This window comes from Scomber scombrus, chromosome 1 (assembly GCF_963691925.1).
Source record: "Scomber scombrus chromosome 1, fScoSco1.1, whole genome shotgun sequence".
Classification (NCBI taxonomy): domain Eukaryota; kingdom Metazoa; phylum Chordata; class Actinopteri; order Scombriformes; family Scombridae; genus Scomber; species Scomber scombrus.
This window is the reverse complement of record NC_084970.1, coordinates 15,370,120-15,398,067: the sequence shown is the minus strand read 5'-3', so window position 1 is coordinate 15,398,067 and position 27,948 is coordinate 15,370,120. Positions and strand designations below refer to the sequence as shown.

Below are 27,948 nucleotides of genomic sequence, written 5' to 3'. Positions count from 1 at the left end.
CGACCCCTGGATGTGTGTTAGTGGCACCTACAGTCCGTACAACAACATCTACAGCAAGGTGTCTCATGCCCAAGCGCTCACTATCAAGACATCCTTTCCATCTGTAAGTACCGTCTGACTGTTGTGTGTGGCAGGAGTGGTGTATGTCTTATTATCTGAGAGCTAGCGAGCTTACATGAATAAGAGAAAGGTTACATTTTAAAGGTGTGGTGGCCAGATGTGTTTACTATACTGAACAAGCTAACCTTAGCTAGCAGCGACTTACAGTACGGTGAGTCTGTGATGTGTAGCCGTCACTATTTAAGACAGGTTAGTGTAACATTGACGGATGTATGTCGTTAATAAGCTAACTCGACTCGTTTTTCGAGTAATTTGATGAATCAAAGCTGTCAGGACCGTAACATTACATTACAAGACACTGCCTGAACCTCACTTATTAAGTAACGTTAGCCATTTTACAGTTAACGTTAGCTCACGTTAACGACAGCTCTTATTACGTAGAGACAGGTTTATTTGATCAAACATACACATGTTTAGTTAACCAGCTGCTAACCGGTTAGCTTCACGAGTTATTTAGGGGAAAAGAGAAGTGACTGTTTGCTGTCACCGTGTGTGTGTGCTCAGTGTCTCTGTCTGTCACCTACCTGCGTGTCCAGACCACACAGATATTCACATCATATACAACTGCAAGCAATATGCAGGTTTGCTGAGTCGTCAAAAATACAGATCCCCACCTCTTTGAATGGCAAGGGTGCAATTACTGCAACTCCTTGACCCCTGCCAGCTCATACTAGATCTGTGCTCTTTTAGAAATCTAACCTTTAAGATTTATTTTCTTTCTCCTAGTATGTCTGTCTGTCTTTTTTTTATTTTAATTTTTATAAAGTTACAGTGTGTTGTCCTTTTCACGGCCTCTCACAGGACACAGGGTTGTGTTTGTCCCTCTGGCTGAGTGTCTTTCATTATTTATGGTTCTCCTGTGGAGTATGGTACAGACAAAAAAAGAGGAGAGGATAGATGGTTGTATGGACAGATGGGCTCAGTGGGAGAGGGACAGTCAAGGATACTGTTGATTAAAAGGACACCTACACAGCATTAGAAGGAGGTATGGCTGGTATGATGACAACCGTGTGTGCAACGTGGAGGTCCTTATTGCATAAGTCTGAATGTCACAGTTGTTTATCATGCTCTGAGACTGTTTTATTTTCCACTGGGACATTCAGACCTGGAGTAATTAGACTCCAAAACAGTCCTTTTATTCTATACTGGGTACTATTTTTAACCTTTTATTCTCAAAGCAATGTTAAAATCTTGGAGAGCAGACTGTAGCAGACCCTTTAGGATGAGGCACTTATCTAGATGTTGTGATCCATTGTTAAGATGTAGAGCTTATGCAACCTAAAGGCACAATGTTTACATCATCCCATCAGTTCTCACCTCCCTGAGAGACAAGGATTTGGTGCTGGTTAGTTTACAGAGTCATCTCCCAAAGTATTTCTCTTGGACACTTGTATGTGTTACCATATTTTATACACAAATATCTGTAGGGGCTTTAATAAGGACATGAATGCAGGAAGACAAATTTGGGCCAAAGGTGTTTCATTTTTAGATGTTTTTGGTGTTTCACTGGGCGATACAGGGCCGCAGGCAGAACAATTAGCTTGGTGCTGCAGGAAACCAGGACAGCCTTATTCCTCTGAGATAAGCTTTCATTAGCCTGGACGTGTGTGTTTGTGCAGGCCTGAGATTTTACCATCCTGTTTTGTATGATTAAAATCTCTGTTGGTCAAGTGTTTTTTTTAGGATAAAATGTTGTATGTGCCATTTGCGGTGTGGAAATAATCCAAATTATATTTCCAGGGTAAAGTTGTACAATATCAGCCCTTCATATTTGTTGTCTGACCAGCTTGAATGTAGAGCAGAAATAATTTGCAAGTGGTACAAATATTTGACAGAAAGATTTGCGATTACATGTTTCTGCAAGTTTTGGCAGCTGTCTCATTTCCAATAAATAATTCCTGCATTAAATTTGATCTTCGTTCAGCTTATAATGTTTGTTTTTTGTTGACAATGTGGCAGAAATGTGTTGATTTAACTCAGTGATCATATTTGTGACCACAGTTTGTAGTGTTGATGTTTTTGATTCGATTAGATTGTGTATGTACTGTATATAGAAGGGACCATATAGGGTTTATCACATCTGTGTGTATTAATTTACTGCACCTTTGCCCCTTGTCACCATTACTGTTCTCCTTGTGTCATAAATACTTTCTCAATATTGTGTTCTGTTTTAGTTGAATATACTCTAAACAAATGTGTTCCAAATGTATCTTGAGTCTCAGTTGCGGATTTAGAGGCTTTCTTATTTGAATATGTTAACACACAGATGTGACTCATATTGCTGTTTACAGATATGTGGCAGAAGGTTTTGGACTTGTGCAGGGTTTTAATTTGTTTTGTTGTTTTGCTATTTTATTGTTGTTTTTTTTAGGTTAAGAGTTACAAAGTTTGTTCCCCCTGATCTAGCCATAATATCTTGTACATCATTACATGTATTTGTGTGTAGCCAGGCGTAGCAGTTGAAGGTGCTGGTAGGACGGTTGCACTCTGTGGGGTTTTTTTTTTTTTATATCTCTTTAGGCTGTAGGTATTGTTTGACAACTCAGGAATGATGCTAAACTTGTTTCGTGTCTCTCCCTTTCTCACTCTCACTGAAATCTCTGACTTTATCAGTGTCTCTCATTCTTTCTGTTTTCAGGCTTGAAGAGTGGCGTGTCTAATTGGCAGCACTGACCTTCAGGCAAAAAGGTGAAGCGTTGTGAGGGTGGAGCCTGATGGATCATGGTGGTGAGTGTTTAAACCAAAGAAGAAGGCAAATATAAGTTCAACACATTTAAGCACAGAAACCTTAAGATCACTGCATTGTCTTAAGTTGCAGCGGAAGGTCTGACGTCTAATGATCAAAGTCAGCTGAATAACATTTATACTGTATAACAATATAGTAGCATCAATTGTTTGTGCAGTTTCTTACTGAATCTATGTTCTTTGAACTGATTCTGTGGTGATTTTTGTCTCCAGGTCAGTTTGAGGAGGAGGGCAAAGTAATGTCACAACTTCAGGTGGGCGGGGTTGACCTCTGTGATAACCTACCCAACCCTGAAGCTCTCAGTGCTGCCCAAACCCGAAACCTCAACGAGGCGAACACACTCACACAGACTCAGAGTCCCTCTCCTTCCCAAAATGACAACGGAAAGGATGAAGAGGGTGAACAGGGGAAGGAGGGATACAAAGGTACAGACAGAGAGGAGGAGGATGATGAAGAAGACATTGATGAGGTGATGAAGGAAGAGGAGGATGAATCGGAGGGATCCAGTTGTCGAATTCACTGCCAGTCTCCAGACACTCCCATGACCGATTCCTCCTATTCAGAAACCGGTATGAACACACAAATCCACACATTCCAGGAGAGAAAATCATATCATATACAGACGTACCTTCTCAAATTACTGCTTTTTGCCATGAGCATGAATAGATTTGTCTACCAGAAGGACTCTGATACTGAGCCTCCTACCTACATGGAGGCCTGTCAGTTGTTCACGTCAAACCAGACAATATATTATAACTACACAATTACAGGGAAATCTGACGTGTGCCTGCTGCTTGGTGCATATCTCTATAGGATTGGATGTTGTCCTCACAAAGATAGAACTCTGCCAAACGCACACAGATCTAAAACTCAGATTGGTCCTCTGTGTGCGTGTGTGTGAGTGTGTATGTGTGTGTCATAGTACACATGTACATAAACTTGTCCTATCAATAGGTTCATAGGCCACACACAGAGAGTCAGAGAGATAACACAACAGTTGAGCAAAGGCCATTACAACAAGTATAAAGGCACAGTCAGTATCGCTGTAACACCACAACAAAATGACACAACCGGAAAACTCTTAAGGAAATTAGTTTATTGGTTCTTCTGTATAGTTGTGGTTACATAGGCAATGGCTGATATTATTTCAGAGTTAATGCTCCAGCAGATACACATTTTTTTATTTTTTAACTTCCAGGGCAAAGAATTACATCTAAAACTTGAACCAAACTTTGTTTTTAACCAAAATTAACAATATAAAAAAAGACACAATCAAAGTAAAAAGAAAAAAAGTCCCAGTGTTTGATCAAATTAAGAAGAAAGAAAGATGAAAGAAACAAAAGACATCTCAAACACATTCAGCACATTACTGAACTAGTACAGTTTTACCATTTTGCCAAAGAATATTTGCACATGAACCAAACATGTTTATGTTTATGTTTGTGAAAATCATATGCTACAATTGTACCATTTGCCTCCACTGACATTTTAAACTTTACATATTAAACTTTGTTACTGTGTAAAACACTGCATTTTCTTGAACTATTTGGAAATAAAAATATATAAAAATAACTAAAGACTTGTTAAAAAAGAAATAATTCACTTAGTTATAAATAAAGATTTGTGCACTTAAAAATAATTATCAACTTCAAGTGCCCTCTTTTAGGATTATAATAAAGATATGTTTTTAAACTGAATTCATGAACTCAATTGTTGATAAATAAACATTTCATTTTAAAGGATTTTTGAATTGATGCTATTTTTTAAATATATATTTTCTTTAAATCTCATGTATCCCCTGGAGTGCCTTCAACTACACCCATTTGAGAACCACTGCCATATAGTATGTGTGTTTAGTGGGTTTGTGCCTAAATGCCTGATAGAAAAAATATGTGTGCACACACGTACTGTGTGTGTGTGTGATTCACGTTTCATGATGTCAGATTACTGATTCATTTCTTTCTTTGGATAATGAAATAAAAAAATAGATGACTGACTTAATCATCTGATTGCTGATATAATGAGACAGACATTTACCCTAAGTGACATTTATACACGTTTAACCTCAGCAGGTCGATGTGAGCCATCTTGTTTCAGCACTTTTTCTGTAATCTTATCTTTCTCTCATCGGTTGTCTGTCTGTTTGCTGTCTTTTCCGCTCTGCAGGCAGTCTGTTAGAGACATCCCCTACATCCCCTGTCATTCCAGAGGTCTGTCCAGAAACTGCATATCCCATCTGTCCAGTGGAACTGAGCCAGAGTGATGCTGAAGTGGACTTTGATAACTCCAACACTGGATCATTTGCCTCCAATACAGGGTCCATTACCTGCACATTAGGACCCGCCTTCACCACAGGGCCTATAGAGTCTACAGCACTAACTATAACCTCAGACACCAGGCTCATCAGCCCAGCTGGGCCTTCATGTATCACAGAAACTACAGCCAGAACAGCAAAAAATACTAACTCCACTACAGAACATCTTACCTCATCAACAGAGCCTGTCGTCAGCCATGCATGCACCAGAGGACCAGCTACTCCATATGCAGAACCTATCACATCACCTGCAGAGACATTTACAGTAACTGCTTGCACCACAAGACTCAACGCATCCATTGCTTCTTCTCCTATGAGTGCAACAACAGGACCCATTACCGTCACCACAGGACCTACAACTACCGGTACAGAATCCACTTCTACCTCAATCTCAAATTGGGAACACATTACCTCCACTCCAGAGCCCACTTGTTTTTCATTCTCCACCTGCACCACAGGACCTGTCACAAGCCCTGCTCTACTGGCGTCTCTGGACCAATTGGCACACAGAGGAGATGACACCCACTTTCCACAGTACCTTCATCAGGTAACCTGTCTGTCTTGTTTCAGTCTGCTTGATATCACCACCCTCTCTCTCTCTCACTCATTTTTTTGATAACTTTCTTTATTGGAAGCAATTCCACAGGTAGCAACACATCAGTACAACGTGACATAGAGGACTTCCATTCCAACATTTTCCCCCATTTTTTACCCCTCCCACAATCCCGACCCACTCAAAGGTGAACAGTTCTATGAGTCCAATAACATGTAAACAGTACAGAGTACATACAACAAATACATGAATAAGGAAAATGATAAGGTAGGCAAGTAAATGAAATTAAAATGTTAAAAACAAGAAGAAAAACAAAACAAAAACCCCAACAATAATAGAATAAAATAAATAAAATTAAAATAAATAAATAGGGGGGGCTCAGTCGTCACAATCAGGCAGAGATGTCAAAGATTCAATATGATTTAAGAGAGGTTTCCAAGTCTTTTCAAAATGATCTAAGGAACCATTGAGGGAAAATCTAAGCTTTTCAAGTTTAATGGACAGTAGCACTTCCTTCACCCACCTACTATGAGATGGAGGTTGAGGGTGTTTCCAATTAAGAAGTATGAGTCGCCTAGCCAACAGGGTGGCAAAGGGAAGAACAGTACGGAAAACTTTAGAGGCAAGAGGCTGCAGGGGGGAACCAAATAGGCCCAAGAGAGGATCAGGAGATATAGTAGTGTTATATGCTGTGCTAAGAGTATTAAAGATTTCAGACCAAAAAGTGGCAAGCTTGGTACAGAACCAAAACATATGGGAATGGTCAGCTGGAGATTGTTTGCACTTATTACATGAATCAGTTACATTTGGGATAAATCCGAGATAGCCTCAAATTGGTGTAATGAGCTTTGTGCACAACTTTACACTGTAGGAGGCCGTGTCTTGCACAGATTGAAGAGGAGTGAACCAACCGTAAAACTTGTTGCCAATAATCATCGGGCAAAGTGGTCCCAAGCTCTTGCTCCCATGACTCTTTGGGACCGGAAGCCGGGGTGTCAATAGCAGAATTAATGAGACCGTAAATATTAGAAATTAGCCGCTTTTGTTTAGGATCAAGAGCCAGTAATGAGTCAACCAAAGTTTCAGGGGGACGACTAGGAAATTTGGGGTTCTGGTTCTGAATAAAATGCCTTGCCTGGAAAAAACGAAAAAGGTGGGATTTAGGCAGGTCAAATTTTGTTGAGAGCTCAGAAAAGGACATAAAGGTCCCTTGGTTGTAAAGGTCCCTAAATTTAGTTATCCCTTTGTCAAACCAAGTCCCAAAAGCCAAGTCGGTGCAGGAGGGCAGAAATAGGTGATTGTTTACAATGGGGGAGAGGTCTGAGGCTCTATGGAGGCCTAGGCTTTCCTAAATTGAATCCAGATTCTAAAGGAGTTACTTACTACTGGGTTTGAGGTAAAATTCGAGGCAGTCAAGGGGAGTTGGGAGCAAGCCAGGGAATGAAGGGAAAGTTTAGAGGATGCTAGTTCCATATCTACCCAAGCAGGGCGCTCTTCATCCTCTGTGTTGTTAATCCAGTATAAAAGTTTATTAACATTACAGGACCAGTAATAGTGTAAGAAATTGGGCAACGCTAAGCCACCTAGAGCCTTTGGGAGCTGCAGGACTGATCTTCTAATGCGTGGGTTTTTATTGCCCCAGAGGAAGGAGCTTATTAATTGATCAAGCGATCTAAAAAAGGACTTTTTAATAAGGACAGGGATATATGAAAATAGGTATAAAAATTTGGGTAAAACAACCATTTTGACTAAACTAGCACGACCTACTAAGGATAGAGGGAGACCAGACCATCTGTCAAAGTCTTGTTTACACCTCTCGAGGAGAGGAGCAAAATTTTTGGAGAAAAGTTGATTGATTGAATTAGTAACATGCACCCCCAAGTATTTAAATCCATCAGTAGCATATTTGAAAGGGAAAAAATCGGGGGGTATATTTCTGGCCAGATGATTGATGGGGAGAAGTTCACTCTTGTGGAGGTTAAGCTTATAACCTGAATACAACCCAAATCTGTCTAAAATATTTAGAACCACAGGGAGAGAGGCAGCTGGATTAGACATGTACAAAAGGAGGTCATCGGCATACAAAGATAATTTATGGACTACCAGCTCTGGTGATGCCCTCAAACCCACCCTCCTGACGTAGCCAGATGGCTAGAGGCTCAATAGCCATGGCAAATAGGAGGGGGGAAAGAGGGCAGCCCTGTCTGGTTCCACGATAGAGTGGAAATGGGGCGGACTGGAGTCCATTTGTGTGGACGGAGGCGACTGGGTTGGCATAAAGCAATTTGATCCAAGATACAAATTCTGGGGGGAAGCCAAATTTCTGCAAAACAAAAAAAAGGAAGCTCCATTCCACCCTGTCGAAGGCCTTTTCTGCATCTAGTGAGATAATCACTTCCGGGATAGTTGAACTGGGAGCACTAATGATATTTAAGAGCCTCCTTGTGTTATGAAATGAGTGCCTTCCAAGCACGAAACCTGTTTGGTCAGTAGATATTATATTTGATAGGACTTGTTGTAGGCGTTGGGCTAGGATTTTTGACAGGATCTTTAGGTCAACATTTAAGAGAGAAATGGGCCTGTAACTACCGCACAAAAGAGGATCTTTATCACACTTAAGCAACAGAGACATAGAGGCCTCCGACAGGGTGGAAGGTAGGCGGCCCCCAGCAAAGGATTCATTATACATTCTCTGGAGGGCTGGAGCAATGGTAGCAGAAAATAGTTTAAAAAACTCAACAGTGAACCCGTCAGGGCCTGGGGTTTTACCATTCTGGAGTGACATAATTGCCTCCTGTACTTCCCTGGCCGAAATTGGATTTCCCAACTCCCTACACAAATCCTCATTTATTTTAGGAAAAACAATCCTATCCAGAGGGTTGTCTCCATCCCAAACATCTGAAGGGCATTGTGAAGAGTAAAGGTTAGAATAGAAAGAACAAAATATCTTATTAATCTTGATAGGATCTGAGGTAACTTCACCTGACGTGGGTTTGATCTTGGGGATCAGTCTGGACAGTGCGGCTGCACGTGCCTGATGCGCTAATAATCTTCCTGCTTTGTCTCCAGTCTCAAAGAAACGTTGTTTCGCGAGGAATAACTGTTTCTGTGTTTTGCTAGTGGACAATAAATCAAATTTAGACTGAAGCTGAAGGCGTTCTTTATAAAGAGCAGGGGTTGGAGTTGTAGCATACAAATTGTCAATTTTAAATATCTCTTTGGTGAGTGTCTCTAACTCCACCCTTTCTGCCTTCTTTAGGGATGAAACATATGAAATAATTTGCCCACGCATAAACACCTTAAAGGTTTCCCACAAAGTGCATCTAGAGATCTCTGGAGAATCATTAGTATCAAAGAACAAGGAGATCTGCGTATGAAGGAAGTCTTTAAAGGAAGCTTGAGCTAGCATAGAAGAGTTAAGTCTCCACTGTCTGGAGGGGGGGACCCGACTAGGAAAGTTAATATCCACAGATACAGGGGCGTGGTCCGAGATAACAATGCTATGGTACTCACACGAGTGGACCTCTGGTAAAAAATAATTATCCAGGAGAAAAAAATCTATCCGCGAATATGAATGATGGACATATGAAAAAAAGGAAAAAGCTTTGTCTGAATGGGATTTAGCTCTCCACGGGTCAAATAAACCTAAACTGGTCCTATATGTGTCAAGGACTTTAGCTGACTTGGACAACACCTGAGGATTAGAGGAGGATCTGTCTAGGGAGGGGTTTTGAATCAAATTGAAGTCGCCACCAATTATTAAGTAATGGTCATCAACTTTAGGAAGGGAGGACAAAAAGCTTGTAATAAATTTATCATCATCCCATGTAGGTGCATAAACACAGGCCATGACCACAGGGATTCCACATAGACTACCAGAAATAATTACAAATCGACCATTAGGGTCTTCAATGGAGTTTGACAACTCAAACGGAACGTTTTTATGTATGAGGATTGCTGCGCCCCTCGCCCTTACTGGGAATTTAGAATGAAATAAATGCCCTATCCAAGGTCGCTTAATATGGTTAACCTCTGAGGAGCAGAGGTGAGTTTCCTGTAAAAAGAAAATATCACCCCTGAGTTGCTTTAAATGAGTCATTACCTTGTTACGTTTAATGAGCTGGTTGGCGCCCTTCAGGTTCCAAGAGATAAAGCGAAGATTCTTACCCAGAGTTGTCATATCATAAAGAAACAAGGAGCTCTCCACGGGCCGATGCACCTCCTGAGCCAAAGAAAAAGGGGGGAAAACAAAACAAAAACACAGGCCAAAAACACATATACAAGAATACCTCCCTCCCACCTCCCTCCCCCCACCCTTTCCCGTATACAAACCAAACGCATCCACATCTTCGATCCCAACAGGATAACACTTTCTGCTTCCATAACCTTCTCTCGTTCAAGAGGTCATCCAAATGAACAATATATAAAACATACACCACGTTTTAAAGAACGACTTGAGATTATAGAAAATCAACATTAGTCATGACATTTAGCCTACCAAAGGTGAACAGGCCACTTGTGAGATTTCTCAATATCTTCCTCAATAAAAAAAAAAAACACACAAAAAAAACATCCTACTTAAGTTCTGCCACAAAACAGAAAAAGAAACAAAAAGGGGTAGAGAGGATAGAGAAAAATATATAAATAATTAAATAAAGTGTCTAATAAAGCAATGTTTCACATATGATAAACACGAGTGTATCTGAGGCATATCAGTCATCTCTCACTCGTTTAATAGACACATAGACTCTTCTCTTGGTTAAGTTTTTTCTTGTTCTCTTTCTGTCATGTCATTCTCATGAAACTCATGCTCTCAAACAAGTTATTAAAATCACTGATATCCACTCAACCTTATAATTAGAGTTGCGCTTCCCCTAAGGCATGGGTGTCTTCAGTTTCTCCACACACAAACACCAATACAGACATGCACGCAACAACACAGATAATCCAAACTAACACTATATAAAAAAAAAGCACCTCTTGGGGCCTGATTTACTAAGATCCCAAATAAAGGGTACTAAATTGCTTGCACAGTGCAATAGATTGTGCGTTTCGTTTGCATGCGTTTTGCGGGTGATCTACTAAGAATAACTACATGAATGCGTAAATGAAAACAGGTGCAACAGGGTGGAGACAGCAGTATTTAAATGAGGGTTTTGCGTGTCTTTTAGGAGAGTTTGGTCGAGCAGAAAGCTGCAAGCTGAAAAATTAAATGTGATCAGGTTCTAGTGGAAGAGGTTAACAAATATATTGAGTTATAACAAAAACATATATAATATTACCAGAAAAACCACCATATGGGAGAGTATTTGTGACAAAGTCAATACTGTTAGTAAAACCAAAAATATTAACAAAGGTGGAAAAAATCCATCCTGTGCATATTCTGTCATTGTGCCTCTGTCTCCTCCTCTCCACAGTGACAAAAGTCATCTGTGCGCAGTGCACAGCCGGTTAATACCTGCCCTTCAAAGGTATTATTTATAGACACAGTTAGCGTCAGCAAAATTACCTTCAGGTTTGGTCAATCACAATGCGTGTGCTAAATAACATATTAGCATTTTCTCCTCCCTGTATTTTGCACACTGGGGTTGAAACGCCCCATATTACATATTCATTATGGCAAACGTACACTAAATGGACAGCTCGTACTATCTTGCACAGTTGAAAGACACAAACCTCGTTAGTAGATCAGCTTGCACATTTTTTGCGGGTGATGTCAAGCTTGCACACGTTTTTACACACACAAACCTTTATTAAATCAGGCCCTAAGTCTTTTCTCTGCACAGTCAGACCTGCATGACAGGACATGTATGTTATGGGGTGTGTGAATATTTCTGTCAGCTTGATTTATAAATGTCTCTACAAGATGCACCTGAACTATGCTTACTTCCAGGCAAACAGGTGTGTGTGTGTGTGTGTGTGTGTGTGTGTGTGTGTGTGTGTGTGTGTGTGTTGTGTGTGTTGTGTGTGTTGTGTGTGTTGTGTGTGTTGTGTGTGTTGTGTGTGTTGTGTGTGGTGTGTGTGTGTGTGTGTGTGTGTGTGTGTTATGTGACACTAAAAGATAACCTGCACATTTTTCAACCATTTGGGATAGCACTCTAAAGTAAGATCTTAGATACTGTATTGTGGCCAGTCTTTGTGGAACAATGTTGAATCAAACATACTAAAACAACAAGGAAGAAAATGTTCTCTGTATGCAAGAAGAAGCATCATTTCTTCTTATTAGTTCAAAGCTTTGTTCCTGTATCATAATGCAACAGAAAAGAAAGCTATTGACAAATCAAAACGATTCCCACAATTATTACACCTGGTTTGAAATGTCTTTTCATGATGCATGTATCTGCAGAGCTGTGCATCTAATGGCCTCCATGTGTGAACATGAGAAAATGGGCATCATTGCACAGATCTTCCAGTGATTTGTTCAGACTGAACAAGATGAACAGATGATTGGATCTTTGTTTTTCATTTGATGGTTTATTTGACCTCTCTTACCAAATGAACTATTGTAACAACTGTAGAGACACACATCAGTTAAAGGAATTGTGTGTAAGATTTAGGGGGCTCTATTGGCAGAAATGGAATATAATATTTATAATTATGTTGTAATTAATGAAAATAAGAATTGTTTTTGTTACTTTACAATTAACCCCTTATATCTACTTAGGGAGCAGGTCCTCTTCCACAGAGCCCACAATGTTGCGCAGCCATGTCTCTACAGTAGCCCAGAATGGACAAGCCGAACACTGGCTCTAGAGAGGGTATTCACTTTTTTTTTAGTTTGTGGCCACCACAGGTTCACCTACACACTGGGAGGGAGAGAGGAAGGGAGCGGTATTCAGTTGGTTGCAATCTGCAACCTCAGCGCTTTCTACTTTCTCCAAACAGTGAGCTGTAAAGGAAAAATTCATTTTGACATGAGTGCTTCTCAGTTTTACAGTTGAGTCAAATAATGCCAAACCCTGAGGGCAGCCTTTGAAATAGTCTAAAATTAACTTACCGACCGAAACAAATATTTGGATGTCTATTTAAAGGCTCCTATTCCAATCATCTTTAATTACTATCTTTTGCATTGCACACCTGCCAGGTTCAGTCTACTCAATAACCCAAATTATGATTGTATTCATGCAGCTGTTGTGTCTATCGTGAGACATTACATGACTTAGTTTGTTGAAAAGTAACAAAGCATGAAAGGTCATGTAAATGACTGGAATAAAGAGCAAGAATGTTTTTGTTGCTGAAAAACAGGTTTGAAGCTGGTATTTGTTTTGGCCTTTCGGACTCCACCTCAAAAGGTTCCTGTAGGCATGTCCAGTGGTGACAATAGTGAATATGTTAGCCTCACCTAGAGATCAATATTACAAAAATAATACCAGATTTAATAATGGGATTGAATGTGAGAGTAATTAGTTTTAGATTTAGGCTTAAAATGAATGTGTCTAAGGTGAATCACTGAACATGTGCAACAGTCGCTATTAATAAATAAATATGGATAAAATGGTAAGATGAGTAAATTCACTCATTCAAATAAAATGAAAAGTGAAATGTGAGTGAAGAGTGAATCAGGGGTCATGAATGACTGGAAGTTTAGCTGACAACACACTTAGCATACGTAAATATGAGTTTTTGGAAAACCAACAGAGAAAGCCATCGAGGAGAGCTGAAGAATGAACAAATGATTCAAAGTCTACAACGAGAAGTGAGGACTGGACTGAAAGGAGCAGTACTACACTAACGTAATGTGAAACTCATTTCCATGTTAGGGTGTTTTCCCGTCCAAAAAGTTACACATTTAGATAAATCTGTCTTATTTTTTATATTGGGAAAGATGGGAAAACTACACAATTATTCCATATGTTGGTGTTGAGATTTTGAGGGTTTAAAAACCAAACAAATTGGATTGTACTTTTTAATAGACGTGTGCCTGATTTGTGGTTACAGCTGGTGTGAAAATAAAGAAAAAAACAAACAAATGAAAACTCTCCTTTCCAACTCAGCATCTGAGTCATGCCAACACAACTACCTATGAGAGGTCATTCATTCGTCACCGCCCCTCACTTCATTAGAAATGCGAGAGCCTTTTGTCCCCTCCTCTCTCTCTCTCTCTCTCTCTCTCTCTCTCTCTCTCTCTCTCTCTCTCTCTCTCTCTCTCTCTCTCTCTCTCTCTCTCTCTCTCTCTCTCTCTCTCTCTCTCTCTCTCTCTCCATTTCACACACACTCACTTCTCTTGTTCTGTGATCAGCTGAGCAGCATGAAAGCGACACTTGCTGAAGAGAGGTAGAGTGTCTACCATGGTATCTCATTTTTCTGTCTCGTTTTTCACTCTCATTTTCACTCTCTCCTAAATGCTGTGTAACAGTTAACCAGGAGACTGTGTGTTTTTCTGTCATGGTTAATGATTATAGGTATTGCAGCAGTAGCAGTAAAATGATTGTGGCTTTGCATAGAGTTGTTTGTCTTTGTTCTATACCGATGTACTTTATACCCGTTTTGTTTTACATCTTTTTCGACTGATCCTGCATCCTGTTTTAGAAACTGTGTTCATGAGGAATATTTTCAGTCTGGTTTTAAACCCCTATTGACCAGAGATGATAAAGCATGTTTTTATTAAATGTTATAATCTCTCTCACTCTGCAGATTGCTGAGGCCTTTGTCCATCATGAAGATTGTATCCTTTTATCACTGTGTGTGTGTGTGTGTGTGTTGGGGGAGGGTTTTTTTTAGGGGGAGCTTTTACTTTAATTTGTGCCCTGAGTGTCATACACTTAACTCCTGTTTGCTTACCTTGCTGTTTGCCTGCTTGTTTGTACTCTACATGTGTTTTTCTTTGGTGATCTGACTTAGAGTGACTTGTTGCAGAAAAGTTACAGTGCATAACTTGACGCCTCACTGACTCTAAAGACGGAGTGATTAACAGAGCAAGAGGCAGAGTGCAAATGGGGAAAATGACTCAAGAAAAGAGAAGGGAGCGAGGAGGGGACAGTATAGATAAGGAGAACATGAGAAAAGGTGAAGCAGAGATATGAGATATTAACAGCTGTAGTCAGTGATCTGGCTCTCACAGAATGCCAGAGGCTCACAGTCGAGAGAAAAGGCACATATGCTGAAGGAAGAGAGACACTCGGCTTCAGACTCCTGAGGGGGAAGAGTTCTGTATGCTGCCAAAAGTATATATACGTCTGATCAGGAAAGATTTCAGCATGTACAGATCATAAAATAATGAGTATCAACAAAGCACTTCACTGAATTGATTCATTGGATTGTTTGCTCTTAATTCTTTTTTTGTAAAGAATCGAAAAAAAGAATCTACGAAAATAATGGTGACCTAAAAAAGGTTCTATATAGTTTTATAGTTGTGCTGCAATGATTAGAGAGAGAAAATTAATTTCTGATGTCCTTTATTATTAGGGCCCGAGCGGCGACTGCAAGTCGCCTGGCGAAAGCCCTATTGAAATTCGTTCATGCCCCAACGTGCAAGTGACCCCAAAGTGCAAGTGACCCCAAAGTAATCAAGTAATCAAGTAATCATGTGGTATGGAAGACCCCCGTGGAAAAATGCTATATTGAAATTGTAATGTTTATTATTATTATTATTATTATTCTTCCGACATTTCGTGCCCCAATTTCGCCCCTTTCCCAAATGCGAAAATGCTTATACTTTTGCACGGACGTCCGGCCTCATCCGAAATTCGATATTTTTAGGTGGTCGCACATGGTCGACGCAGAATGGCGGAATAGCGCCCCCTACAAAGTCCAAAAATGCCCATAGGGAATTTTGCTAACTTTGTCCTATGCTCACAAAATTCGGTACACATATGTATTATACCCACATATGCAAAAAAGCCTCTTGACCTCATGACCTCAACCCGATCAAGTTCAAATTAGGTACGCAACATCTCCAGACCTAGCTGAGCTTAAGTTGTGCTCTGCGCATCCGTAGGTCAAAGGGCGTGTCTGCCAGGGCTCAACTAACTTTGGCGTGCTCGCCATATACATACGAGTGGCTCTCACGCCCACATACTTCATCCAATCAGCTTCAAACTTGCTGGACATGATGATGGCTCCGCCCTGAACGTCCCGATATATTAACTTCCCACGTAACTCATAGCGCCCCCCGGTGGTAACAGGAAGTTAACTAAGATTCATTAAAATTACATACTTTGCCCCATCAACTTCATTCAGAACCAGTTGGTGAAGCTACATTATGAAGACTGTGAAGCTACGAGTAATGGCGTCCGTGTGGCGACGCGGCGACCATCAATTCCTCGCCATGAAAATACGTTTGGCTTTTTGATGGCTTTATTGAACTCGTATCATCATGAAAATTGGTACACAGGTCCAGGGTGCCGACCTCAACGTCTCCATTCGCTCATAGGCGATCTCACTCGTGTCGCCCCCTAGTGGAAACAGGAAGTGCCATATTTTACATCATCATTGTGCGATTTCCACAAAACTTCACATGTGTAATCACTGTCCCCCCCTGAACGCAACCGCTTGTGTTTTGTTACACTCTACTGCCCCCTGGTGGATGAACCATCAACCTCTCATAACTCCTTCATGCTTTGTCCAATTCACTCCAAACTTCACATGACTGATGAGTGGCCGCCCTGAACACACCAGACCACACCAGACCATATGTGTAACTACCTGTGACTGCCCCCTACTGGATGAACGAAACATTGCATTTTTGGCCTCCTTCCAGGTTCTTTCTCACTTTCTGCTTCACGCCACAGCCCCGACATGCCTCAGGCCCCGCGGTGGCATGGGTGAGCGAGGGCCCGCCATCGCCGCTTGCGGCTTTAATTATCATTATTATTTAAAGAAAAATGCCTCTCATATGACTATAATATAATATAAATTAATCTTTTCTGGTCTGGTCTTTTGCCCTCTATGGGGAGCGAAAAGAGTGAAAAGTTTTGGGTTGTGAACTGTTTGTCGGGACAAATATAACATTTGAGGAAATCTTTTTGGGCTCTTGGAAACTGATCAATATTTGTCCCTGACCATATGAGAAATTGAGAAAAATAGTTGTCTGATTAACTGATAATTAAAATAATCAGTTGCTGCAAGCCTACTTTATCCTGAAATTGAATGATGCTAACCAGCTGAACCTTTAGCTTTTGGTAAATCAGAAGGTTCTTTATGTAGTTATGAGTACTTGTGGTTCATTATGTAGAACTCTAACCTTAACCAAAGAAACCTCTGTTTTCACATAGAAATGTTGATTGTCACAGTTCAGTTCACAGACCCCCAAATACATTACAGACACAGTCACAGAGGGTGGAGAGTGAGCATCAGGATGAATAGGAAATTTTGACTGAGGTTTAATCAGGAAAGAGATGCAGCAGGAGAGAAAACACGAGAGTCAAAGAGAAGGGAAAGCAGGCTTAGCTATGTGACGCATATATAGAAGGTTAGTTAGAGAGAGAGAGAGAGAGAGAGAGAGAGAGAGAGAGAGAGAGAGAGAGAGAGAGAAAGCATTGAGCCATATCAAAGAAGGATTGTGTTTTAGCTGCTCATATCCATAAACATGAGAGACTGCATCCTGGAGTGCTTTCTCCCTCTATCTCTCCCGGCCTCTCTCTATTTCGTCTTCTCCTCTTCACTCTCTCACTTTGTCCTCACATTTTTTTCAGTCTCGCCTTTTTCTCCCATTTAACTGTGTAAGCTAAAGCAGTTTATGACCAAAAAACCAGAAGAGATTTTTGAGTTGATACAGTTTTTAATCCTCAAAAGCAAAGCATTCTCTGTAGGGCCATGTATGTATCTGTGTGTATTTGTGTGTGTTTGTGTATATCCATGTTTCTTAACCGGTGGTGTTCAGACCAGCAGGCATTATGGTGCATCCAACTAGAGAGACTCTATCACCAGAGAGTATTGGACAACCTGAATGCACTACAGGAACAGTGGGGTAAAATGCATCAGCTGCACACATCCACCCACAGCAAAAAAAAAACTTTTTAACTGAATATTTCTCTTAACCAGCAGGGTTTTAACTCTGATTTGGATTTTGTGCTTCATTGTACTCTTAGATGCTTCCTCACAATTTTAACCATGTTTTTAACTATATGTATCTCTGTCTGTCTCTTCCTCTCTTAGGGAGTCATTGTAGAAGGACCTCCTCTGGCCTGGCAACCCAACATCTGGATACTCTGAGACACATCTGTCAGACGCACAGTCGGTTAGTCTGCATCTGTGTGTGTCTGTTTACTCTTTGAAAGCACATTTTCTCTTTGTTACCTAATCCACTTGTTTCCCCAAAGTTCTGTGTTTCTCCTTTCTCCTGCTCTATCTCTGTAATAGATTCTGTAATAGACTTCAAATAGATATTTATTGAGTATGTTGATTGTAGGTAAGGTTGTGTAGAAGTATATAAATAAAATAAATACACAGTAAGTTAAAGTGATGTACAGTATGCTTGGTGAACATGTATATCATTGTGTGTGGTAAGTACTGCAGTGATGGTTTAAACATATGGCCCTTTGCTGCTGCTGTTGCACTTTGAGACATTTGAGCCATTGCGCTGCTAAGGTTTCACTTTGCTAAACTCACACACACACTGACACAGTCTCACTTACGCACACGTTGTAATAGCCAGGGAAATGTGTTCAGGCTAATATTAGATTGAGAGAGTAGAGAAGGGTCACCCATCTTTCACGTCTTCATTTACTAAAACCCAGAACAGACTTCAATACTCCCCATCTCACTTTGTGTCTTGTTCTCTCTTCTGTTCATAGACCGAGGACTGGACATGCTGTGGTAAGACATTCACCACCTTGTGTGTGTGTGTGTGTGTGTGTGTCTGTGTGTGTGTACCTTTGGATTCAACTTTAGTAGTAAATGTATCTTTACATATATATTTGTGTGTGTGTTTACAGTGTGCGTCTCTGGACATTTTGAGGCCTGTATTTGAAGAAGGTGTTATACAGCCTTCATGTACCTCAGGTGAGTGAATGACCGACATCATGGGTGTATTTGTGTGACTTTGTGGCAGTTGCTTGTTTTGCACATTTAGACCATTAACTACAAACCACTTTACTTAACACAACTGCCATCCACGTTTTGAAGTTTTTATTCCTTACTAAATTGCATGTACATGATGGACTCCTGGAAGGTAGGAAATCAGTCTTTAATGCTTTGGAAAACGAATTAACTAAAACATGCAAAAATGCTGGCATGATGCTAAACGTTCTGATATAAGCAATGTGATTTTTAGTCAGTGGACATTTTTGTAATGTCATATAGTGTTCCCCTTTGTAAGGTGTGAATTCCACATGCACTTAGTAGCTTTGGTGTACCTTGCTGAGACAGGACTTTTGGCGCTTTTCCACTATACAGTTCTAGCACTACAGCACTGCTCGGCTCGACTCGACTCGACTCGGCTCGACTCGGTGTGGTACCAGGAACGACCTTTTCCATTACTATAGTACCTACTCCATGTGGACCGGGTCGTCATAGCACGGCTGCAAGAAACTGCCGTGACTTTGTTTTATACATGACACCAAACACATAAACAATGGAGGCGATGGTGTACTTGCTGCTCTGCCTGTGCTTTTTGTCACACACAAAGCAAGAGAAGAGAGTCGAAACGCTGTTACCTGTATTTAAAAATGCCGGGTTTGATTCTTGTGTGGGACGGCTCATGACTCTTCCAGTGACAACTCTCCTGACCAATCAGTGGCAGGCAGTCTGTTGACGTCACATTTAGTATCGGCTCGGCTCACCAGAGCAGGTATTAAAAAAGTACCAGGTACTATCCCTGATGGAAACGCAAAAAAACTAGAGTCGAGCCAAGTAGTGCTAGAACTTTATAGTGGAAAAGCGCCATGTGTTTTGATTAGTTTTACTTTCACACCTGTGGCCACTCACTCAGTCACTCACTCACTCACTCACTCACAAACACAGACACACACATACACTCACACAATGGAATGTGATAGGCCACAAGGATAAGGGTTTTGCTATCAGATGAAGATACCTGTACCTGTTGTTCACTAGTGTGCTGTTCTCTAGTGCACACTCAAGGGCCTGTGCAGTCGTCAGTCTCACTAAATGACAGAGGGAGCTGCACAAAGTCGACTGAAGTCCTACTTGATTGATTCACTACTTGCATAACATACCCAAATCCCTTACCGAACTGTTGGTGGTTGAGTTGCATGGTGGGTATTGTGGCCTAAGAGGTAGACGAACATGTGGAATTAAATAAGACAAAATCGCTGGTTCTACTGCATCAATTTTTATGAGTCAGAAAATGTTATAGAAGTGCAATGCTAAATTGGTGGCATTCTCTTTTAAGGGTTTAAAACTTTTGTGTAGCTATACTCATCTTGTTTACTTTGCGGGGGTAAGCTTCTGCTACATGCCAAATGCATTCATATTTGACATTAGGCCCTTGACAATTTGTCGAAGATTTCATACAATGGAGGTGGCATTTTTTCTCCAATTTGGAGATCATCTAATACCTGTACATATTCACAAATTACGTGGAAGTTTCAGACAGTGAATGCCAGCAGTTATTGTCTGACTATTAAAGATCATGTTTGCCTTTGAGTGTGTATTTGTGAGCTTATAGCAAGGAAGTCACTGTAACTGTGGATAATTTACTATGACTCGAACGAAAATGAAAATAAGGAAAGCGAGAAGACGGTTTGTGGTTGTCATACAGATATATTTTTTCTTGTCAAGCTCTCTGTACCTCTCTCTCCACCTGTATTTTTTTTTTTTTACCATACTAGGTTTATTAATTTCTTTATACCCTACAAATCCATCTCTCCTACTCTCTGTGTTGTCTTTGTTCATCCAGTCCATCAGATTGAAGGAGGGATGGAGCAGAGAGCTGAAGACTCCTCCCATTCCCAGAGCAGTCATCCAGCAACACCCTCCATTAATTCGGAAGATAGTCTCAATTCCCCTGAGAAGTCCGAAAAGAACCGAGAAGACCCAGATGGCAAATTACAGGGGAGGGACGGTGTCCATGGAACTCCACTGACTGACAGGGAGGGAGGAGGAGCGCCGGGATACACCATTTCAGTGAGAGGAAATGGATTGCACCCCTTTACAGCTGGAGAAATGGATCAGTCCAAGCCTGCAGAGCAGCAGGGAGGAGATTTAGGACCAGTACAGGAAAAGGAGGCAAAAAAGGAGGAAGAGCAGAGGAACGTAGAGCAGGCAGAAGAGGCTCTGGAGATGGAAGATGAGGCAGAAGATGAAGAGGAAGAGAAACAGAAGGAAAGAGACTCTCCTTTTTGTCAGAAAGCACTCCCAGTGGAGACTCTGGTCAGTGAGGCTGAGGTGGAAGTACAACAGCTGCACCAGGAAGCCCAAGCTGAGGAGAAGCTACATGAGGAGACCCAGGTACAGATCAGACTCTGTTCAGCTTTTCTTTACTAGATATAATCCTAAAAGTTATCATCTGTGAGTTGGTTGGTTTTGGCAATAGTTTTGCTCTCCATCATAATCTTCTTCTATTGATGATGTTTCAGCTGCTGTTTTTCTTTGTTTCTTCAGTTATGGCTGTTATTGCTGCTCATGCTAATTACCCAGTTCCTCTATTTATTCTCTACAAATCATTGTTGCTAATACTGTAAATATGAAACGTATCACTTCCTCTATGCCGGATGATTGTTTTCCTCGCAACAAATCGTATAAACATGTAGCTTTCATGGTTTGAATCACCATGAAATCAATTGTGCATTGATATATATCAAATCATTGCAGGAAAGCAATAAAACCTGCCTGCACCAGGAGGCCCACCTTTCAGAACAGGCTCATATAAAACAGCAGGAGCAGGGCGAGGAAGGAGAGGTGGAGGAAGAAGAGGAGGAGGAATACGAAGTACAGCAAGTTGACATCAGCAGACAAGCTGCCACACTGGACGACATGGCTAAACTCATCACTGTAGAGGAGGTTTGTACATTATCATCCTTTTTTTTGGGTCATGTTTGTTGGCATTTATGTTAATGTGTTTGCATGAGTGCTGATGTGTACATGTACTGAACGGTTTGCGTATAGCCTGTATGATTTGGTATTTTTGTTGTCTTACAGTCTAACATAATAACACATGATGCTGTTAATCATGTGTTGTTTTCAGTTTTTCAAAAACACACAGAACCAAAAACACGATTTTGGCATCCTGTTTTCGTATCTATCTGCATCTGCTCATCTCGGCCGTGTATAATGGACAGCACAGTGCCCTGTTGAAACAGCATAATGGCATTACCTAGCCATTACTGTGATACGCAGACTCTGTATCAGCTTTGCGGATGTGGAAGCCAATTTAACATGAAACTCTTCTACACTGAAATAATTAGACTTTGTGATAAAAGCAGCAGAACATAAAATGTGATGCAGTGCATTGGGATGTCATCATGGAACAAGATTACAGATAAATAATTTTTTTAAGATTATTTTTGTATTCACTGAGTAATTACTTCAGTATGTGTTGGGACTTAAATTTGGATTCTATGTCTAGTGTGTTGAGGAAGCTTCTGTTTTAAACGTATTCACCACTGGTGGTGTTATTATTGGCCTTTAAGCTCAAGTGCGGGTTACTGAGTTATTATTAGTTAAATAGCTGTAGAAGAGAAGAACAGGAAGACAGACAGACAGTATAAACAGTATATAGACAGTGTAAATAAGGGATGTAGAGCAGCTGGGATGATAAGCAGTGGTAGCAGTAGTACTTGGATTTAGTTGATAATATGATTTATGATGTTTATGATGTTATTACTCCATGATAAATATATAATAATCGCAGTATGAAAGGTACTCGGCCTGGCCCTGATAGTCTGACACCACTTGGCCAAAGTTTCATTTTTAATTAAACATTAAGCATGTGCAGAACATTCAGCTTTAGGAAGCAGTGCCTGGTACAGGAGGATAGTAAAAATGTTGGCGGGAGTGTTGATAGTATGGTTCACATTTCAACATTGCTGCTTGTGGGATGTACTGACACCTGGTGGACATGGTTGGTGGTATCCCGGGTTCTTCCTCAAGCACAATGTTACAACTCAGTGTGTGAAGATGAGCAGATGAAAGTGGACTTGGTGTGAATAGAAATGATGTTCATGTTAATGTATGCGTCTCTGTGCTTCTAAACATATTTTTCGTTTCTCTTCTCATCTCAGCTATCTCCTGCCTCTGGCCTCGTCTCCATACTGAAAAAGCGTAGCGTCCGTATGGACAACATGAGTGCGTCTGCGAGTTCAGAGCCCCGACCTGACAAACCCCCCAACAAGAGACGGGTCCGCTTCAAAGTTCCTGATGACGCCTATGACCAGGGTGTGTTTGTGGGTTTATTACATGCAGTTCAAAGAGAAATATCTTTCCATATAGTATGTGGAACTAGTTATATTATAATTGGCCTAATTTATGTTTAGCTATCATTACACAAATTTTGCAAATGTTGTGACAACATTGCTGAAATAGTTTTAAAGTTACTTGTTATAAATCTATCGTTCTATAATGTTCCCTCCATTTCCTTATATTTCTGTCTGTCTTTCTCTGTAGATGTTGGCAGTGGAGACTCCTGCTTGCTTCTCTTCCTACTCTGTCTGGTTACCGTAGTGATCAGTGTGGGCGGCACCGCCCTTTACTGCGCTCTGGGTGATGCCCACTCCTCGGTCTGTCAGGACTTCTCCAGAAATGCGGACTTCTACTTTGGCCAGATTCAGCGCGGGATATCTCAGATCCAGCACTGGTTTACACCAGGGTCGTAGTAGTAAAGCATTTTGTCAACAGTGTGGAGCCACTGGCTTTTGTGTTATCAAGTAGCATTTGATGCTACTTTCTCGGACAGGGTTTTTTGAGGCAGTGGTGCCAGGCAGCTGCTCCGGCCCCAGTTTCTATTTGGAGCTTCAGAATTGGCTAAACGATTACATCAGATACAGTCGGCATTTGTAAGCCTACTCCACTGCATTTTAGTGCTCTTTGAATACTATCCCAGAGTCCATTGAGACTTAAAGTCACAGGTCAGATCACGTGTCCTTGCCTTTACTACACTAGCTTTAAAGGGAACACAGCACTGAGAGAAAGATGACAACTTGAAGATGGAGAGCGCATAATGAAAGAGGAAGAACTGACCCACGGCCCTCTCAGCCCTGTCAAGAATAAATAGGACATACATCCTCAAGCTAAGTTTAGAGATTCTTATTGTGATTTAAGCATTCTACTGAACTAGCCGAGAACCGTCTTCCGCAGAGACATTCACTGTCAGCCAGTGAAACTCCAGTCAATCAGTCACAAATCAACCAGGACTGGATACTAAAATTCACTGACTCACACTGGACTCCAAGCCTCGACTCTCTCACTTAAGAATAAGAAACAATGTGAGTTAAACCTGCGGAGTTGTAAAAAATGATATAAAATGTATAGTTTGTTTACTGGGGGGCAGAGAGATGCTCTGCCTACACATACTGCACAAATGGGAAGTGTCCCAATGGGCATTTTACTAGATGTTGCAACCACTTGTGTTGCTTTTATTGTTGACTTTTTTAAATCACATGAAATTTTAAAATGAACAAACCATCTTGTGGTCTACTACTTGGAATGAAATCATTATGTCTTAATCCTGTCTTAAACCTTTGAATGAATGTTTGCGGTGTTAAATGTTAAACTTTGTGTCATCTGTGGGGCATTTATATATTGTCAAAAAATATTGAAAAGGTTATTTTGTTATCTGTCAAAACTGAGCTGCTGCTGGACAATAGGCACATCAAATGTAACTCAAGGGGGAAGATTACACAATTTAATGCAAACTACTGAGATCTGCATTGCATTGCTTTTGCAACAAGCATTCGCTGAAGAATATCAGCTTTGTTCTCTTTGTACTGTACTTTCCCCCTGCACACATTTGACATAAGTGTCCTGTCGCTGCCCTTTTCTGTAAAACTACCAACAATGGATTTGCAATGAGCTGCAATGAGCTGACATGGCTGCCACTGGGGACTAGAGTCTGAAATATGTGGTGATGTGTTTCAGTGAGCTAGATTAAGCACTGCTTTGTGTAGCATATGCAACATCTACAGGAACACAGTGCACCTCTGTATATATTCTCTCAAGAATGTTTAACATGTTGCACATATGAATGGTACAATTGTTTTTTTTTAAAGATATTGCAATATTTCTTAAGGCATTTTTCTGTCAGCCCTTGACTAAACGCTGGCTTTATATGATTTGATTGGAAACAAAATATATTCAATATCCACAATCAGGCTCAGAGTGAAAAGTATTTACCAGATAAAACACTTGAATAGAAGAAAATAGTCAATTCTTGGCATGTTAGTAAAAATTTGGTGAACAACAGAATTTTGCATTAGTTTCTCGTTTGTTTTTTTTATGCAACTCGAAAGGATTTTTTTCCACAGCTTGGGCTTCATCAAGGATTATTATCCTTATTTATAAGGATCATTAATTTAACATTTGCCTGTTTTGTTAAACCTGTGTCTTGGAGTAGAGAACTGTTTGCCTTTCTGAAATGTGTTTTCTTCTGGGGCCTAATCTTTGTCCATGAAACCAACCCTTTATATTAACGCCAGTGCATTAACTCTTTCAGTTTAAAGCAAATTTTGGTCTTATTGGGGTCGTTTTTAGTGCTTAAGATCACTCTTTGCTTTGTCAGGCATTCATACGTTATGTGTTATTAAGACAGAGAGAGACTAGAAACATATCTCACAAAGGTCTTAATTGTCGAAAACAAACAGTACAGATCTCTCATTCTCATCAGGGAGGAGAGATTCCAGTGTCTTACCTATGCATTTTGAGCAGTTTAAGTTTAAAACAGTATTACTTATCACTCACAAAAATTTGAAAATTGATTTGACATATGATGTTCTCCCAGGATGTAAGGAATAATAGGTTTATTCTTTTTTTTTTTATTTTCACGTGTCCTCTGGCTGGTTCAGATGACTATGACTCAAAAAACCTCTTATTTAATCTGTAGCCGATTTTAATTATTTATGATACAAAGGATGCAAAGTGTAAGTGGAGATGAAAAATATGAGATGCATCTTGGTTTTTGTTTGGCATCTTCACTTGATTGTTATCATTCTATACATTAAGTAGCTTTTCATCTCTTATATTTTCTTAAGGAGGCTTTGACAGGTTATGTTATAACTGAACTCTTATTAACACCATCATCTAGGTCATAATTGGTTATTTTAATCTATTGTCCATTATTAGCTACTGAAAATGATTTTAAATTGGCAGGTTTGTTGTATTTCTCTCATTATCACACATGTTAAGTTTTGGGGTTCCTCCAGTCTATAAACACAGGATCTGTTTCATTTGTTTCACACAGCTGGTTTAAAACATGACACTAGAACTGAACAAATGAAAAGTTGTGTTTTTTTAATGTATGAATCAATACTGAGAGGTACCATTATCAACCTGTGGGAACGTGTTTTATGCATTGATAAATTAGTTGACATTGTTCTTACAGAGGTGAGGTTTTAATCTTTTTGTTGTTTCCTGAAAACCACCTCTGCTCTGTTATGTCTCCTGTTAAAGCCATGAGAAAAAAAAAGCTGTGAGCCTGTGTTTGTCTCTCCTGTCACAGTACTGAGCTGTGCTCTTCTTCATACAGTAGCAAGGTAATGGATCAGAGCTGGTATTTAGAAATGTTAACGTTGATCTAAGTTGACTGAGTAGTTGTCTTCAATGTTACACTGTGGCTGTGATTGTCTCGGTTACATAGTAATACATTTAGTTGGCATGACATAATTTAACAGTTAAGTTAAACAGTTTTTCAGTTTTGGCTTGTCAGGCTTGACTTCAGCATCATGTGAAAGAAAAATACTGAATATACAAAGTCTACCAAGGGCTATTAAGCGAAACGGTTACAAAATGTTATATTTTTTTATTTGAAGTACAAGCCCACATACTTATATTGTACAATGTGTTTGGCATCTTGGATACAGAGGATGTATGTATGAATTCTCTAAAAACCTGCCTGATGAGACTGAGCTGTATTACATTTAGATTTTACCCTTTTTCAAATGAAAATCAATGTAAACTATTTTTCAGTCTTTTAACAGAAGTTACCTGCTTAATAATGCTCATCTTAGTTCACTTTTGTTCACAGAAGATTGAACTTTTTTTTTTATGGTAATTTGCTTGTATAAAAATATTTTATCTTCCCTAGAATATACTGTCCATACTGCTTCATCTGAAGTAAAGTCTGTGGGTTGAGAGGTTGCTGTGGGTTTAAGAATGACTTCATTGTGGTGTTCTGGGCAGGACATTGTACAGAACATGTGTAGACATACATGTTTCAGACGTCAGCTATCGCTTTGATGAAAAACTTTTGTTAAAAAAAAATTGCTGACATTGTCTCTGCTCCAGAGGCCAAAAGCTTTTGGGAGTCTAACATTCCCAGATTTTAGATTTTTACTACTGGGCCTTGAGAGTAATTCAGCTTGGCTTCATCTTGAGGGCTCCCACTGTCCCCCGACATGGATAATAGTGGAGTCCTCCTTCATAGAAAAATTGGGACTATTACACATATGATGATTAATTTCCCTTCAAACAAAGTGACATGAACCATAAGGCCTATGTCTCATACCTCATATGGCAATTTGATCAATTGTACATCACATTCTTTTGGTTAGGTATGTTAAAAAATGAAAAACAAAGTGTATTTTGAATGGATTTCTAATAATCTAATTTACAGTAAAAGTTAAACCACAGCTCTAGATTTGCATCATAAACAACTTAATCTAAATATCAAAGTAATATAGTAACTTTACAGAAAACACTTGAAGGCATATTCATCTATGAGGTGACAAAGTCTGTTTCCTCTTGGAAAGTCTTGTTCCCTCCTCTAAGGTCAAAGGTCAACGACAGCGTCAGGGCACCGGCGTAGCTACGTCGCCGTTCCAATACAGAAGCATAAATTAGGCTTAAGAGGGAGTGGCACTTTCTCAATAGCCTACTAATATATCTAAGAGGAAATAGGATGATAATGAATCTTTAATTTCTTTTTTTGTTGTTGCTGCTGTTTACTTTTGATATTCTGTCGTTTAATTGTCTCCCCCCCCCCTTTGGTAACATGTTTGATCCACAACGGTATACCAATAAAGCCAATTAAATTGAAATTGTAAAAAGGAGTTTGAACGCAAACAAAAAAAAGAAAAATAACATTTTGAACAAAAACAGCAGGTATCCCGGTGAGTGACACGAAATATCTATAGTTCACTCACAAAGGTCGTCCAAAAGTTTTAA

At 40.0% G+C, this 27,948-nt stretch overlaps 1 protein-coding gene across 2 annotated transcripts; it reads left to right on the top strand.

The window, feature by feature from the left end:
* The first annotated feature begins 62 nt into the window (after nucleotides 1-62).
* Nucleotides 63-26,743, top strand: cnsta (consortin, connexin sorting protein a). Of its 2 annotated transcripts, XM_062421475.1 has the most exons (14): nucleotides 64-103; nucleotides 2,759-2,847; nucleotides 3,079-3,435; nucleotides 5,033-5,545; nucleotides 5,639-5,727; nucleotides 14,368-14,398; nucleotides 17,555-17,641; nucleotides 17,830-17,911; nucleotides 18,468-18,489; nucleotides 18,609-18,675; nucleotides 20,534-21,084; nucleotides 21,448-21,636; nucleotides 22,857-23,010; nucleotides 23,239-26,743. In XM_062421475.1, the coding sequence occupies exons 2-14, from the start codon at nucleotides 2,835-2,837 to the stop codon at nucleotides 23,445-23,447; spliced, it is 2,364 nt and encodes a 787-aa protein (XP_062277459.1). In that variant the 5' UTR covers nucleotides 64-103; nucleotides 2,759-2,834; the 3' UTR covers nucleotides 23,448-26,743. The 2 variants fall into 2 exon arrangements, with proteins under 2 accessions (XP_062277450.1, XP_062277459.1); XM_062421466.1 differs by having other exon boundaries at nucleotides 63-103; nucleotides 5,033-5,727.
* Nucleotides 26,744-27,948: the final 1,205 nt, after the last annotated feature.

Excerpts from the sequence above, each read along its gene's own strand:
- cnsta (XM_062421466.1), top strand. Across the intron at positions 14,399-17,554 it reads CTTTGTCCATCATGAAGATT|ACCAGCAGGCATTATGGTGC; the intron begins GTATCCTTTTAT and ends GGTGGTGTTCAG. Across the intron at positions 18,676-20,533 it reads ACAGCCTTCATGTACCTCAG|TCCATCAGATTGAAGGAGGG; the intron begins GTGAGTGAATGA and ends TTGTTCATCCAG.